We start from the raw sequence: 16,085 nt of genomic DNA, 5'->3' as shown, positions 1-16,085 counted from the left end.
CTTCCTGGCGTCTCGCGGGCATTGCCCCAGGTGCCATCCGAGCCCACCTCCTCTTGTCCTCCTGGGGGGCCCCTCCGGTCCGCAGCCGGGCCCCGTCGCCCCTGCAGGCCACCGAGAAGGAGAGCCCGGCGGAGCTGGCCGACCGCTGCCTGCGGGAACTCCTGGGTCGGGCCGCCTACGGCAACATCAAAAACGCCATCAAGCCGGTCCTCATGTGAGTTGTCGGCCGGTCTCCCGGTCCCCCTGCCGCCTTCTCTGCCACGGCTCCTGGATTCCCTCTCGAATTGGGCCGGGCGGGGGGCGGGGTGGACCTGCGGCGCCCTTCACGGGCTCGCCCCCTTCCTCCGCAGCCACCTGGACAACCATTCTCTGTGGGAGCCCAAGGTGTTCGCCATCCGGTGCTTCAAGATCATAATGTACTCCATCCAGGTGAGCCTTCCCTTCGCCTGGGGTGGGGGGGGGGGGAACACCCCTCACCCCTCACCCCCTGCCCCGTGCCCCCTGCCCCTCCTCGGGTCCGCCGTGTGACCCCTGCCCCCCCCCCCCCCAGCCCCAGCACTCCCACCTGGTGATCCAGCAGCTGTTGAGCCACCTGGACGCCAACAGCCGCAGCGCGGCCACCGTCCGAGCCGGCATCGTGGAAGTCCTGGCCCAGGCGGCTGTAATCGCCTCCACCGGCTCCGTCGGTAAGGGGCTGGGGGGAGGGCCTGCCCAGGGTCGGGGGAAGGCTCATCGAACGAAGTGGGGGAGGAGAAGCCTGGTGGGGGGGGAACGTGGGACAGGGTGGGGGGGAATAGTGGGGCGAGGAGACACCCACCCAAGGGGCGACCTCATTCCGGCCGAACCGTTCTCGCTCCCGCAAGCGGGGTTAGAGGGGAGAAGGGTTATGGGACTAAGTGGGGGGATGGGGAGAAACCTCTTGAGGGAGGGGCCGTGAGATGGGTGGGGAGACCCCCAGGGGAGAACGACCCTGGGTCATGCGGGGGATTTCCTCCGCCAGGCCCTTTCTCGCTCCCGCAGGCAGGGTCGGGGGAGGGAAGGTTTAAATCTGTTTGTCCGGGGCGGAGGGCGCAGCGGGTTGGGGGGGATCCCCTTCCCGAGGTCCGCCGCTGCGTTGCGGTGACTGGCGTGGGGAAACGGAGTCCTCTCCGCCCAGGCCCCACCGTGCTGGAGATGTTTAATACGCTGCTGCGGCAGCTGCGACTCAGCATCGAGTACGCGCTGACGGGCAGCTACGATGGGGCGGCCAGCGCGGGCACCAAGATCAAGGAGCACGAGGAACGCATGTTCCAGGAAGCCGTCATAAAGACCACCGGTGCGGGGCTGATGAGGGGAGGGGACACCGCCCCGGGCCCCCAAGAGTCATCCCGCCCACTCCGGCCTCCGGGCTCCAAATCAGCCCGGGCCGATGAGCTGATGCTCTCTCCTCTCGGGGCCTCTTCATTCATTCATTCAGTTCATTCAATCGTACTTATTGAGCGCTTACTGTGTGCAGAGCACTGTACTAAGCGCTTGGAAAGTACAAGTTGGCAACATATAGAGACGGTCCCTACCCAACAGCGGGCTCACAGTCTAGAAGGGGGAGACGGACAACAAAACATCTTCTTCCCCAGGCTCCTTCGCCAGCGCACTGCCCACCTACCAGCGCTCCGAGGTGATGCTGTTCATCATGGGGAAGGTGCCGCTGCCCTCCCTTCACCATCCCCTGGAGGCCGGGAGGACCGGGTCTGTTGCATGGCCTCTATTGCCAACCCCTCAGGGGCCTGCCTTTCCTTCTACCCCCCACCCCTACCCCCCCACCAGCCGGCCTGTGGGCCCCCTGCTCTTTGCTGACCTGCTTGCATCCCTCTGTTCCCCTGACCTCTTGTTGTTCTGTTCTTCTGTCTTCTGACCTGCTTGCCTGGCAGTATCCTTCCTGCCCGTGTCCGGGGCAGAAAGCAGAATGTAGAGGCAGCATGTAGAGAAATGTAGAGAAAGCAGAATGTAGGGGTCTCTAAGACCACCAATAGCATTGATTGAGTCCTTACTGTGTTCAAGTTATTGGGCTGAGTAGGATTTTAGGGCTGAGCAGGGGAGACAAATACTAAAACCATTTACAGATTCATTTGTTCAATCATATTTGTTGAGGGCTTGCCATGTGCTGAGCATGTACTAAGCGCTTGGGCGAGTACCATGCAACAATAAGCAGACACATTCCCTGCCTGCAACTAGCTGGCAGTCTAGAGGGATGAGGAAGGAGAAGTTGGGGGGTATGTGCATGAGTAAGTATCTCAGTAATAGGGTGTGAAAGATGTGTGTGCGTGGGTTAGTATTTCAGTAATAGTATGTGAAAGATACTGCAGGAAGTTGTGAATTCACAAACCCTTAAGTAGCACAGAAGTGTGAAACAGGGCATGGGGGTGGGGGTGGGGGGGTGTTTTGGTGGGGAGAGCAATAGTCTGCAAGTTGCGAAGGGGCAGGGAGTTACCCGGAAGGCAAAAGGCCCCGAAGTAAGAAATCAGAGTTGGGAGGTATTTGACTCCAAGTGGCAGTGAGTAGGTTGGCAGAAGAGGAGTGAAGGGTGCAAGCTGGGGTGCAGTGGGAGAGGAGCGAGGATAAGTGGGGGGAAGGCTATTGGAGACTCTTAAAGCCAATAGCCCCAAGTGTTTGCTTCCTCAAGGTTTGCGTTTGTCTCTGCAGGGAAAACAGGAATCGGCTCACCCAGGTCATGCTGCTCAAGTCGCTCCTCCAGGTGCCCCATTCTCTGTTCCTGACCAATACTCTGCCACCCTATCCCTGCTCCATACCCCACCCCCTGGCCCTTTCCAGGAGTGGGTGAGGTCGATCCGGATTCCCTGGGAGGGTGTCTGTGCGGGGCCGAGGGTGGGCCTGAGCCGTCCTGTTCCGCTCGCCGGCCCGTTGGCAGGTCTCCACAGGCTTCCAGTGCAGCAACATGTTGACGGCTCTGCCTAGCTCCTTCCTGGACCGGCTCCTGTCTGCCGCGCTCATGGAGGATGCTGAGATTCGCCTCTTTGTCCTGGAGATCTTGATCAGTTTCATCGATCGCCATGGCAACCGGCGCAAATTTTCCTCCATCAGGTCAGAGCTGAGTCGCCCCGGCCGGCGCCCCTCTCCCCTGGTGGAGGATGAAGAAGGGCTGAGGGAGATGGGGGAAACGAGGAAAGGAGGGGCCAGAAGAACGAGGGCGTTTGAAGCTGAAACGTTGGGGTGGTGGGGTGTCAGTGGGGGGCAGGGTCTGAGGGAGCAGGCCCAGCTGGGCTCTCTCACGGTTGCGTGCCCTCCCCCCTCAAGCCCCCTACCCCTTAGAAGATAAAGCGTGGGCCTGGGAGTAAGAAGAACCTGGGTTCTGATTCCGGCTCTTCCATGTCCTCTGTGTGACTTTGGGCAAGTCACTTCACTTCTCTGTGCCTCAGTTAACTCCTTTGCAAAATGGCGATTGAGACAGCGAGCCCTATATGGGACAGGGACTGTGTCCAATCCAATTACCCTGTATCTACCCTAGTGCTTAGAACAGTGCTTGGTGCAGAGTAAGTGCTTAACAAGTGCCATTATTATTAATGATTATTATTATTCACTCCCAACAGCACTCTCAGTGACATCTCAGTTCTGAAGCTGAAGGTGGAAAAATGCTCACGGCAGGACACGGTGTTCATGAAGAAGGTGAGGGACTGGGCGACCTGGAGAAGCTTCCCCCAAATCCCAGCGCCCCGTATCTCCAGCACCCTGCTTCCCTGTAGAGGGGAGGGAGGCGCGGGGAGGGAGGAGAGAGGTCCGACCCTCTGCCCCGCCCCCAGCATTCCCAGCAGCTGTACCGACACATCTATCTGAGCTGCAAGGAGGAAACCAACGCGCAGACACACTACGAGGCTCTCTACGGGCTGCTGGCGCTCATCAGCATCGAGCTGGCTAACGAGGAGGTGCTCGTCGACCTGATCCGCCTGGTGCTGGCCATGCAGGTGCGCGGGGTGGGCCGGGCGTGGGACCTGTGGTCGGACCAGGGCTGGGGCCGAGGCCCACGCCCCTCCTCCTCCTCTTCCTCCCCAGGACCTGGCGCAGGTCAACGAGGCCAACCTCCCCACCTACAACCGCTGTGCCCTGCACGCCCTGGGTGCCGCGTACCTGAACCTCATCAGCCAGCTCACCACCGTGCCCGCCTTCTGCCAGCACATCCACGAGGTCAGTGCCAACTCTCCAGCCGGCCCCCACCCCAAGGAGATGGAGGCCGCAGATCTTTCAGGCTCATGGGGTGACCCCAACCTCCGCTGACGGCTTCCTCGGGACCCTCTCCAGGTTATCGAGACCAGACAGAAGGAGGCGCCCTACCTGCTCCCAGAGGATGTGTTTGTGGAGAGACCCAGGTGAATGGAGAGGGGACGCTGAGACCAGGAGGCGTCATGGGCCTCTCCCGCCATCCCCGCCCCAGGCCCCTTTCTTCATTGTTCTCTACCCTCCGGGTCCCAGACAACTAGCCCCCTGCCCAGGCCCCCACCATATCCAGCCCCCAACTCACTCATGTTAAAATTCATGGCCCGGAGTGGGGCGGGTGGGGGCGGTGGGGACAGTGGTCCAGCCTGCTGGCCCCTGGTCAGCCTCAGATGCGAGACATTCTGGCCTGGGATCCCCCAGCCCTGGCCTGGGGTGAGGCTGCTGTCGGGCAGGAGCCAGGCCACAGTCCAGAATGCCCCTAGGTTGTCCCGGAGCCTGGACCGTGTGGTGACTGAGGTCCTCTTCCGCCAAAGCAAGATCAGCGAGGTCCTGGGGGGCAGCGGCTACAACTCGGACCGACTCTGCACCCCCTACACTCCCCAGCTCACAGGTCTGTGGGATCCTGATGCCCCCTTCCCCCTGCTCCCGCGTCTGGGGACGGTGATACTCCCCCCTCTGCAACTCCAGCACAGGTCATGCTGGATGGCAGGCAAGGAGTGACAGACAGGGAAACCAGCTCAGGAGACCAGAAGCTCTTCCCAGAGTCTCCCAGTGGGTTGGCCTGGTGCAGTGCTAGAATGCAGGTTGGTTGCTCAGTGGGTCTCTCCAGGGCCTCCCCAGACCGTGAACTGGGGCCTGGGCAGGAGGAGGATATGCCAGTTCCTTGGGGGCCATGGGGTTAGTGAGCCTACAGCTTGCTCCCCCTGGGTCGCTCTGTGCAGCTTGCCAGCTCTGTCCTGTTGCCTCATCTCCACCGCACACCACTGCAAATGGAGGACTCCGTCCCAAGGGACAGAACCAGAGTATCCCCTCTCCCCAGCCAGAGAGGTGCCCGCCTCTCCAAGGCTTCTGAAGCTCCGAGGCTGCCCACAGCTTCCTGGTTGCCCCACTGACCCCGAGTTTCTGCTGCAGATGAGGATCGATTGTCTAAGAGGAAGAGCATCGGGGAGACCATTTCCCTGCAGGTGGAGGTGGAGTCTAGGAACAGCCCGGAAAAAGAGGCTGTGAGTGTCCTCGCCCTCCCCCTCCCCGAAAACTCTGTCCCCATCCCTGCCCTGACCAGGCCTTGGGACAGGCGTGGAAAATGTGTGCTGGGGATGGGAGGAGACTAGTTCCAAAGACTGGGGAGTCGGTCCCTTCCCAGTGATGACCTCTGACCCTACTCTCTAGAGGGCACCAGCTGAGGAGATCACCTTCGAGACACTGAAGAAAGCCATCGGTGAGTCGTGGAGGGGCTAGCAGGGTGGAGCTGGGTGCGTGGGGTTGCCCGCCCTCTGCCCCCGTCCACCCCAACTTGCGGCTGATCGCTGGGGTGCCCTTGCAATGGTCTAATGGCGGCGGGCACTAGCCGGGGTTTCTGGGCTCAGTGGACAGCGTGGCGGTGGAGGAGCGGGAGCGGGAGAGGCGGCGGCAAGTGGTGGAGAAATTCCAGAAGGCGCCCTTCGAGGAGATCGCGGCCCACTGCGGGGCCCGGGTCAGTGTGTGGGCACCAGGGCAGGGGCGGGGCCTGGGCCAGACTGGGGGCACCAGGGTGGGGCAGGGCCTGGCCCAGGGCGGGAAGACGAGAGCAGGGGCAGGGCTGGGTCAATGCTCAGAGCACTAAAGGATGGGGCCTGGTAGGGCTGAGATCACCAGCTCTCTGGAGACCGATTCCTCTCCCATCCCTTGCCCTATTCCAGGCCTCCCTGCTGCAGAGCAAACTCAACCAGATCTTCGAGATCACCATCCGGTGAGTGTCCAGGTCACTGGACTGGAGTCCCATGCTCCACGGCCACTGGCCCCTGCCCACCATCCCATGCCACCTTCCTCAGACCCACAGCATTGCCCACAGCTTGTGCCTCCTCAGCTAGTCCATGTGTGCACATGCATATCATTAAACACGCCCGTGCACGTACACACACGTGTAGACCCATGGCTGCTGGGGTCAGTCAGACCTGTGTTGGGGGTCTCCCTTCCTGACTTGCCCCCCCAACACACACACACATTCTTCCCTCCATCTCCCTCATCCTGTCGACCACAATCCGGCCCAGCACCCCAGGTCCACCCCCCAGGCCCTCTCCGGGCCGGGATCCACGTTGTCGAGCCCCCGGCCGAGCGCCCGCGGGAGGGACGTGGCCAGGGCCCCCTTGGGCCTGACCCTTCTCCTGCGCTCCAGGCCGCCCCCGAGCCCGTCGGGCACCATCACCGCCGCCTACGGGCAGCCGCAGAGCCACTCCGTCCCCGTCTACGAGATGAAGTTCCCGGATCTGTGCGTGTACTGAGCGGGGAAGGGGCTCCGGGTGCACGACCGATCCCTCCTGCTCGCCCGCCCCGGCCAGGGCCCAAACTGGGCTCTCTGGAGCGAAGCGGCTCTGGCAGCCGCACCTTCCGAAGGATAAGGACCGTCACCTCCTTCTCAACCTCTGCTCCCCACCGCAGAGACCACCGGGCTGGGGAGGGGAATGGGTGGCAGGGAGGTTGACTCAGGGCCCTGAGGCCAGAGTCAGGGGGGTGGCATCGGAGACCTGGGTATGGGAGAGGGGAGGGCAGACTAGGCCCACAGCTCTGACTCAAAGTCTCGCTGCCCAAGGGTGCCCTCCCGTCCCCTTCCCTACTTCCAGCCCCCAACCCTGCCCCCCACAGAGTGGGATGATGGGGAGGGGGCGGGTCGGGAGTGAGGAACACAGCTAAAGAGGATGGGAGGGGTTGGTTAGAGGACCAGATTGGGGTAATCAAGCCCCAGTGACGACAGAAGGACCTGGGCCGGAGCTGCCTGCCCAGGTATCTTTGGCCAGGGCCTTCCCCTCCCCCTCCCCCCACATTGGCGACCCCTTCGCCACTGGAATGGGGGATGGGAGGTGGCAGCTTCCCCACTTCAACCCAGCGGATCATGGAATTGGACACTGGAGGTGCGGAGGCACGTACGCGTGCAAATATGAAGTGTGGGCCTGCGGGCACGGCCAGGGGGGCGGGGCTAAGGGTGGGGGATGGGGTGGAGGGTGGGGACCAACTTTAGGTGGGCGGGGAGGAGTCACCCCGCTGAGGGTCATGCCGTGGCGGGGGATAGGGCTATTTCTCGGGAGTCTGTGAAGACCTTTGATCTTTGCCAATAAATCGATGTTTCTGTCACTCTACCACATCCGTCGTGTTTCCTGGGTTCAAAAGCAAACTTCAGGGGTTCTCCAGCAGCCCCCTACACCCACCCCACCCCACCCTCGGCCTGGGGTGTAGATCCTTCCCCGTTCCATCCTCAGGGGTCCCTGCTCATATTCCATCCCAGAATCATGTGGTGGCGGGAGCTGTGGGCCCAGCCACTCGTCCTCCCAGCCCCATCGTGTGACATCGGCATCCCGCAAAGAAGCTGAGTCCCCTCCCCCCGTCCCTCAGCTGGCGAGGGGACCCAGGCCAGATTCTCCCCAGGTTCTTTCCCAGCTACAAGTGTCTGACAGCAGAAGGGCAGGAATCGGAGCCAGAAACAAACCAGAAGTTGTCAGGAGTTCTGGGGAGGAGGGTCTTGAGGAAAGGAGAGAGGCTTCTGTGGTTCGGCTTGGTGTATGGAGATAACTCCAGATTTCCCTGGAGCCGGGGAATCGGAGGGTAATTTTGTCATGGACCAAAGCCCAACCTACTCCGTCCTAAACCTCTCCTCAACTGCTCTCCACACTGAACCACTGCTCCCAGAAACGCTTTCGAACCTTGGTCCTGTCCTGTCCTGCTCCTCCAGCTATCTCTCTCGCCACTCATCCTAAGACTTTCGACTCCTCCGCCTCCCATTTCCTAACCGTGGGTGTCCCGCAAAACTCAGTTCTGGTTCTCCCTTCTCTTCTTACTAGGGAGCTCATCTGCCCAATCAATCCAACAATGGTACTTGAGCGCTTCGTGTGTGCAGAGCACTGTACTAAGCGCTTGGGAGAGTACAATACAAAAGAAGAGTTGGAAGTCATGTTCCCTGCCCACAAGAAACTTAGCTTCAGCTAGTTTGTTAGTGCAGATGACTCCCAAATCTATCTCTCCAGATCTGACTTCTCTCATCTGCCATCTCGCCTCTATTCCCGCCTCCAGGATATCTCTCCATGGAAGTTCCCCCGGCACGCAAGCTAAATAAGTTAAAAACTGAACTCATTCCCCTCCCGACCCCGCCACCCCTGGTCCTCTCCTTCTCCCAGTTTACCCATCATAGTGAACACGCTGTGCTTTGCCCACAATAATCGTGCACTAAATGCTACCGGTTGATTAATTTTACGCTCACACCCGGCAGCTCCAGCAAAGGACACGGAGTCGAAAGTTTGGCTTGCAGTATCTGGTTGTATTTTCCGTCCATTTACAGAATTGTCCTTCCAGCTAAGCTGGACCTCGCCCCCGGGCTGCCCCAGCCCGCCCCCGGAGCCAGGCCGCCGGGCCTACCCGAGGGTCCGCAGCGAGAACGCGAGGAGCACGAGTGGGCCGCGTTTCCCGCGCCCTCACTGCCCCTTCTTGTGCGCGCTATTTGCGATGGCATTGCGGAACAGCGTGACGAGCGGCGTGGGCCCCCTCTCCGACGTCATGAAGCCTCCGTAGCGCTTGTCCTTGGCCGGCCTGCCCCACCGAAAGTGCCGCACCCGGTAGACCTCCCCGTCCCCGGCCTCCTCCTCCTCCCGCACGTCCCCGTCTTCTTCTTCCTCCCCCTCCTCCTCCATCTCCCCTTCCTCCTCCTCCTCCTCCTGCCATCTCCTCTCCCCGTCCGCGCCCTCCTGCTCCAGTTCCCGCCCGGGCTCCCGGTGCGGGGCCGGCTGGGACTCCTCGGAGCCACCCGCGTCCCCGGCCAGGCCCCGGCGGAACTCCTCGGCCGACTCGTCCTCCACGCTGTTGGGCTGGACCTTGACGGGCCGCCGCTTGAGGCCCACCGGCTTGCCCCAGCGGAAATGCTCCATGGAGTAGGAGCGCTTGGTGAGCGGCAGGTCCCGGGCCTGCGGGGCGGAGGGGGGCGCGGCCCGGGGGTGGGCCCGGGGGTGGGTCCCGGCCCCGGCCTCGGGCCGCCTCCGCCGCCGCCGCCGCAGCAGCAGCCGGTCCCGCGGGCCCCCCCTCTCCGGCTCCTCCCGCTTGTGGGCCGAGAGGCGGCCCGCGGCCGCGCCGCCGCTGCTGTTCTTGCGTCCGAACTGGTCCCAACGGAAGTGGCTCATGACGTACTTTCGGACGTTCTCGGACAGCGGCTCTAGGTGCCCGTTGCCCGGGATCACGGGCGCCTCGGCCGAGAGGTCCGGCTGGCAGGCCCGGAGGCACTCCTGTTGGGGGGAAAGGAAGGGGCCCGGATGGGGCTGGAGCCAGACCCGCCACCCCCAGCCTCCCCACATCATCGCCCCGAACCCCGGGACCCCGACAACCTTGCCCCCACCTGGCCACCGCCAGGGAGGGGATGGGGAGCCCGGGGGCCGCGAGATGGGGGCGTTGGGGCCTGGCCCCGTTCCGGGGGTCAGGGTGGGTACAGGAAAACTCGGAGCCCCTAATCGAGGCCCCTCTGGGTCCTTGGCTAAGGAGCTGGCGGCAGGTCTCCCTTCAGACTGTGGTTTGCGTCCGTGCCTCGGTTTCCCTGTTAGTTACACGGGAGGGGAGGGCAACACCAGCTGAGTGACCAATTCCAGGAGGAGCGAGCGGAATGGCACTGACCCCTGGGGGAGGTCCATGTGGCGCCTCCAGCCCTAACCGTCCTGCACAGCCTGGGGCCTATCTGGGAAACGGAGCTGCCGGCTTCAGTTCGTGGGGAGAGGAGAAGGTTCCGGCCTTGGTCTGGGGAAAGAAAAAAGGCTGCCGGGACCCCTTCCCTCCAGCGCGCTTGTTTGTGGTTCCATAGATGGAACCCCCTGGGGTTGGGTCTAGGGGAGCTGGGATGAAGGAGGGGCAGGGGACCGAGCTGGGAAAAGGGACAGGCGGAGAGGAGACTGGGAGGAGGAGAGGTGGGGAGGTGGAGAGAACTGGGAGGAAAAGAAGGAGGAGGAGGAGAGGCAAGGACGGTGGCTGGAGACTGGAAGGGGGTTGGGAGAAGCAGAGGTGGGGGGATTTGGGAAGGGGGAGGAGGAAAAAATGATGGTCTTCGTGAAGCGCTTATAACGTGCCAGGCACTTTACTGAGCGCTGGAGTGGATACAAGCAAATCGAGTTGAATACAATCCCTGTCCTATGTGGAGCTCACAGTCTCAATCCCCATTTTACAGACGAGGTTTCTGAGGCCCAGAAAAGTGAAGTAACTTGCCCAGGGTCACACGGCAGGTTAGTGGGGGAGCCGCGATTAGAACCGGGGGAGGACAGTCTGGGGAGGGTTTGGGAGGCTGAAGAGAGGTGGGGAAGTTGAACTGGAGGGAACCAAGGGGCTGAGACGGGGTTGCGGGTGACTTGTGAGAGGAGCTGAGTATTAATAACTCGGATGTGTGATGCCTCATAGGCCTGAGCAGCAGGGGAGAGCTCGCCTGTGGCTAGGGGGCCGGGCACACCAGTTTATCTACTCTCTGCCCCTCCCCAACCCCGGGCTCCCCGCCCCCGCCCCCAGCCTCGGCCCCGCAACTCCCTGGCACACTCACCACCACATTGGCTTCGGAGGAGAGGTCCTTACATCTGCCATTTTCTGTGCACCAGGCAAGAGCCCCGGCCGGCGCGTGGAGCAGTGCCAGGCTCAGTGCCGCGCTCAGAAGGGCTCCGAAGCAGCTCCCGGAGGGGGTTGGTGTCGGCATTTTCCGGTCCGCAGCCCTGCAGAGGCAGAGACAGGCCAATATGGCTGGGTGGTGGCCGCCGGAGCCCCACAGAGACAGAGACATGCCGGTTGTCTGGGTGCTGGGCCCCGGAGCCCCAGAGAAGCAGAGACGAGATTAGTTGGCAGAGAGCTGGCCCCCGTGGCTGGGAAACCTTGTCCAATACCCAGGGATGATGGCCCCGGCCGGGACGGGAGCGCGGCAGCGGGGAGAATCCAGATGCCTTTACTCCCCACCCAAAGGGAGAGGGTCGCTGGACCGGGCTGGGCCTCGGCATCCCTGGATTGGGCAGGGGCGTTGCCACTCAGGACCTGGGATTGTGAGACTTGGGTGTTCTCTGCGATAGCCAGGGGTCTGGATGAGAACTTCTGGAGCAGTGGCTACCAGTTAGGAATCTAGGTAGGAGGTTGTTGGGTCCAGACACCCGCCCTCAGGAGACCTAGCCGGTGGTTTGACCTAACTGTCTCATCTCCCCCTCAGAGGGGATTCAGAGAGGAGCTTAGCGCCTAACCCGAGTCCCCAGCACCACATGGTTTCCAAGTTTTTCGGGAGCTGGGATGCCGAGGGGCTGAGGGAGCTGGGGCCCTGAGGCTGGGTCTAAGAGGTTGAAGGAGCCAGGCCCATAGGCCGGGGGAGCGAGAAACAGATTGATTCCGGGTATCCACCCAAATTCCTCTCCATCTCCGAGAGATGGCCTCTGTCTCTACTTCTTTCTCTGTCTTGGGCTCCGAACTTGTCTCTGTGTCTGGCCGGGTCTCCGTGTTCCATGTGTGCATCAGCACACACACACACAGACACACAGACACACACACACACACACACACACACAGAGCGAGCGAGTGAACGAGAGAGAGCGCAATGTATGGTTAGACTGACAGGAGAAAAAGAAATGGACTGGGGCTGGAGGTTGGCGAGGCTAGGGCTGCCCTGGTGGGCCTGGGTCTGGGGGCTGGCGGGGATGTAGGTGGGGGCTAGGATCGGTGAGACTGGATTTGGAGGCTGGCAGAACGGGAACTAGAACCGGGATGCGGGGGTGGGGGGCTAGGGCCGGCGAGGCTAGCCCAGTCTGCTCTGGACCCGACTCTGTTGATGGAGGGAGGGGGCTCGGAGAGGTTAGGGGAGGTGTCGATCTGGTGAGGAAGTGGTCCTTTCGGGGTTACTGGGGCTCTGGGGCCCACATTCGAGAAGGGAAACTCCGCGCTAGGGATCCCGGACGGTCCGAGAAGGCTGGAGGACCGGACAGGGAAAAGCTGTCAGGACCCCGGACAGCGGAAAAGCAGCCTGGAGCCCACGGCCCCGGGGTAACTCGGCCTGGACTCAGAGAGGGGCGGGGACAGGATGGCCGCGGGGGGCTGGGAGGCCGCCGCGCAATGATGGACCGGGGGACGGGCCAGAGGGGCCGCAGGACTTCTGGTTCACTGAGACTCTGGGTCCCGTTCCGGACCCCCCTTCCCCGCCCACTCTCTATTCAGGAACGGAGTTTGGGGTTCAGCTCCTAATGAATTTGGCCTTTTATTGAAGTCGGCCCTCTCCCAAAACAACGAGCAGAATGGAAGACTGATTTTCCCCCGGGGGGAGTGAGGAGATTGAAGAAGGCCGAAGGGGAGAAGGGGAGAAGTAGTGTGGCCTAGTGAAAAGAGTACGGTTTTAGGAGTCAGAGGATCTGGGTTCTGATCCCGGCTCCTCCACTTGTCTTCTATGTGACCTTGGGCAAGTCCCTTGACTTCTCTGTAAAATGGAGATTAAGATTGTGAGCCCTTTGGGCTACAGGGACTGTGTTCTAGATTAGCTTGTATCTACCCCTATCCTTAATACAGAGCCTGGCACATAGTGATCGCTTAACAAATGCCATAAGAAGTGGGGGGACCATCTCGGGGCTCAAATCTCAGCCTCGCTCTCCCCTCCCAGGGACTGGACGGATCTGGCGGGGGTCCCCTCTCCTCACCACCGCCCCCACCCCCACACCTCCACGCACACACTTAAGTTCCTTGGAAAATAGGACAGTTCCTTTCACGGATACCCCTGCGGGGGAGGGAGGGTCGTCACACTTCTCCCTGGCGAATCTTTACCTCTCTGAGGTAATCAGCGAGGACCCCGGCGACCTGCCCCCGAATTTCCGGGCAGAGACTGGCAGCTGCCTGAGAGAGAGAGAGAGAGAGAGAGAGAGAGAGAGAGAGAGAGAGAGAAAGGGACGGCCGCCGTGTTCCTGCTAGAAGCCTGATCCCGGATTCTCTGCCTCCAGTCCTATCCCCCTCGCACCAGGGACCGCGGGGAAGTCAGATCGGTGGGATCCAGTGCTCTTTGCCCGCCTTCCCCTTACCTGCTGCTCCAAAGTGCGGCCTATGTGCCCCCACTGGCTGGCAGGGCGCGTGGGTGGCGAGTCCGTCTGACTGTCCGTCCGTCGGGGCCGCTCGCCGTCGTCGACTGGCTGCAGCTCCGGGCGCTTTTATAGCCTCCAGGGGCTGGCTGAAGCCAATCTCCCGGATAGACCTTTTCAAAGCATAACAAAGGACGAGCTCCGGGAAGGGGGGCGGGGGGCGGCTGCAGCGGCAGGTACGGGCCAGGCATGGGGGATTAGTCTCTCCCTGCGAGTCCGACCGGGTCCGGGCTGCGGGTGGGGGTGGTGGGGGGGGGGGGGCGGAGGGGACGGGGGCCTGGCGGGCCGAGGTTGGGGAAGCGGGGCCCGGGATTAAAGCCTCCGGTGTCGATGTCGCGGGAGGCCTCGGGGCCGGCCCAGGTCCTGCCGTCGAGGAGGATTCACACGTCCCTGTTAGGAAAGGAGTTTCATCACCTGGCGGGCGCGGGGGAGGGAGCGAGGCGCACACCGCGGCTCAGTTGACTCGAGTAGTCGTCAGTGGCGGATTGGCTCGAGTGTTTCACCACCTCAGTGTTCCACAGGTGTCGGTCCCTGACCCGAGGCTGGGTCATCCGATCCGCCAGGTAAACTGAAGCTCAGAATGGGTTCATTACCCAGGAACAGAGATGAGGGGTGACGGCGCTAGAGCGGTGCAGTCAGCTTCCGAGGGGTAAGAGGGAGGGCAGACGGAGCAGCGGCTCTCCTGCGTCCGTCTCCGTCTCCCCAGACGGGGTTGGGCTAGTCCTGTAGCTGGAGGGGTGCGGGTCAGAGCCGAGGGGAAGCGGAGGTGGGCTGGCCAATAACGGAACGGAACCCCAGGCTCTGGAGATTTTTGAGAAGGGAACCCCGGAGCCATCCGACCGCCTGGGGAAGGGAGGCTTCTGGGGGCTGCTCCTCCCCGAGCTGCAGAGCAGGGCTCCGGGCTACCGTCCGGGAACTCCAGCCCCCTGACCCTCGCCCCTCGGCCCGCCGCTCAACGGGGCGCAGGACCCAAGGAGGCAATTGCGCGTTCATCCCAAGCGCACGTCGTACTTGTGCCCGTCCTCATGGGTGTCCATCCTCGAAGGCAGCCCCTTAGCCCTCTACTTGGGGAGCGGGGCTCGGGCAGAGGCTGCGGGGAGGCCGAGGGGAGAATTTGGCCAGCCTCCAGTCGGGTTTGGGGAGGGAAACGAAGGATTGGGTCAGACAGGCAGGCCCCGGACCACTGGAAGCAGGGTCGCTTACTGGATAGAGCCCGGGCCTGGGAGCCAGAAGATCCTGGGTTCTAACCTCCGCTCCGCCACCCGTCCGCTATGTGACCTTGGACAAGTCACTTCACTTCTCTGGGCCTCAGTTGCCTCATTTGTAAAATGGGGATTAAGACAGTGAAGCCCAAGTGGAACAGGGACTATGTCCAACTCGATTTGCTTGTATCCCCCCAGCGCTTAGTACAGTACCTGGCACATAGGAAGCGCTTAACAAATACCACAATTATTATTATCATTAGCTTGTATCTACCCCAGAGAGCAGAACGGTGCTTGGAACAAAGTAAAGCTTAACAAGTACCATAATAATAATATCATTATGAGGGGGAGGGAGGGGACTCCCTCGCCCTGGGGCGGCGGGACTACGGGAGAGGGAAAGAGTTGGTAAGGCGCCATTGAGCTTAGTCCTGGCTGGGCGAAGGGAGCGAGCGGGCGGCGGCGGGGGCTGGGAGTCGAGGCTCCGTGGGGCACAGGGGACGGAAAGATCCTTCGCTTCTCCCTCCTCCCCCTACTCCTCCTCCTCCTCCTCCTCCTCATTTCTCCTGCGTCACCCTCAGTCTCCTTGGGGAGCTCCTTGGGGAGGATGGGAGTGGGTGATTCGGTGAAGGTCCAAGGGTTGTTGGTCTTTAGGATCACAGACGGGTCCTACATCCCCGGGGAGTAGCATTCTCCGCCCGCCAGGGCACCTAAGTAGTGGTAGTGGTGGTGGAGGTGGCAGTGATTGTGGTGGTAATTGTGCTGATGGGGATTATGGGGATGATGGTCATGGTGATTGTGATGATGGTGGTGGAGGTGAGGGGAGCAGTGGCAATAGGGGTAACATTTATTGAGCCCCCCTCTTGGTGTAGTGCACTGTACTATTATTATTATCGTATGCCGTCGAGTCGTTTTCGATTCATGGCGACTCTGTGGATGTATTTTCTCCACTGTACTAGGTGCTTGGAAAGGCCAGGATCCCGAAGAGGCACGTTCTGTAATCTGGGAGCACGGGGACACCTCGGTGTGAACGAGAGCCCCTCAACCGGAGCCAATCCGGCCTGTGTCGCACGGCGGGGGGCGGGGGCGGGGGTGGGGAGGGGGGTAGTTAGGGCAGACTGACAATTGGGGGTGGGGAAGGGGGGTGACGCTCCCAGACTGAAGCCACGGAGGGCAGACGGAGGTCAGGTGGGACCGCCTAAGGCTACAGAAGGCACAGAGAGGAGTCCTCCCCCTCCCCCGCCTCCCGATTCTGCCTCTCCCCCCCACTCCCCCCCCCCCCCCGCAATCCCCTCGGCTGGTCTGCTGACTTCCTGAAACCCCTCTCTGCGTGAAGAACCCCGCACTCCCCCCTCCCCAACTCCCCACCAAGAGTTTCTTCCGGCCC

At 61.9% G+C, this 16,085-nt stretch overlaps 1 protein-coding gene across 3 annotated transcripts in view; it reads left to right on the top strand.

Annotated features, from left to right (window-relative positions):
• Window positions 1-7,373, top strand: part of EFR3B (EFR3 homolog B) — a 30,192-nt gene extending 22,819 nt beyond the window's left edge. For all 3 annotated transcript variants that reach the window (XM_038771376.1, XM_038771377.1, XM_038771375.1), the window contains exons 7-23: window positions 86-214; window positions 351-429; window positions 551-686; window positions 1,157-1,315; window positions 1,614-1,725; window positions 2,680-2,731; window positions 2,906-3,078; window positions 3,585-3,660; window positions 3,795-3,956; window positions 4,045-4,176; window positions 4,291-4,358; window positions 4,689-4,816; window positions 5,338-5,429; window positions 5,596-5,644; window positions 5,793-5,899; window positions 6,105-6,154; window positions 6,581-7,373. In XM_038771376.1, the coding sequence (XP_038627304.1) occupies window positions 86-214; window positions 351-429; window positions 551-686; window positions 1,157-1,315; window positions 1,614-1,725; window positions 2,680-2,731; window positions 2,906-3,078; window positions 3,585-3,660; window positions 3,795-3,956; window positions 4,045-4,176; window positions 4,291-4,358; window positions 4,689-4,816; window positions 5,338-5,429; window positions 5,596-5,644; window positions 5,793-5,899; window positions 6,105-6,154; window positions 6,581-6,686 (1,810 nt within the window). In that variant the 3' untranslated portion in view covers window positions 6,687-7,373. The remainder of the gene's footprint in view (window positions 1-85; window positions 215-350; window positions 430-550; window positions 687-1,156; window positions 1,316-1,613; window positions 1,726-2,679; window positions 2,732-2,905; window positions 3,079-3,584; window positions 3,661-3,794; window positions 3,957-4,044; window positions 4,177-4,290; window positions 4,359-4,688; window positions 4,817-5,337; window positions 5,430-5,595; window positions 5,645-5,792; window positions 5,900-6,104; window positions 6,155-6,580) is intronic.
• The last annotated feature ends 8,712 nt before the right edge of the window (window positions 7,374-16,085 follow it).

The sequence above is a fragment of the Tachyglossus aculeatus genome, chromosome X2 (assembly GCF_015852505.1).
Source record: "Tachyglossus aculeatus isolate mTacAcu1 chromosome X2, mTacAcu1.pri, whole genome shotgun sequence".
Classification (NCBI taxonomy): domain Eukaryota; kingdom Metazoa; phylum Chordata; class Mammalia; order Monotremata; family Tachyglossidae; genus Tachyglossus; species Tachyglossus aculeatus.
This window is presented reverse-complemented; position numbering and strand designations above follow the sequence as displayed.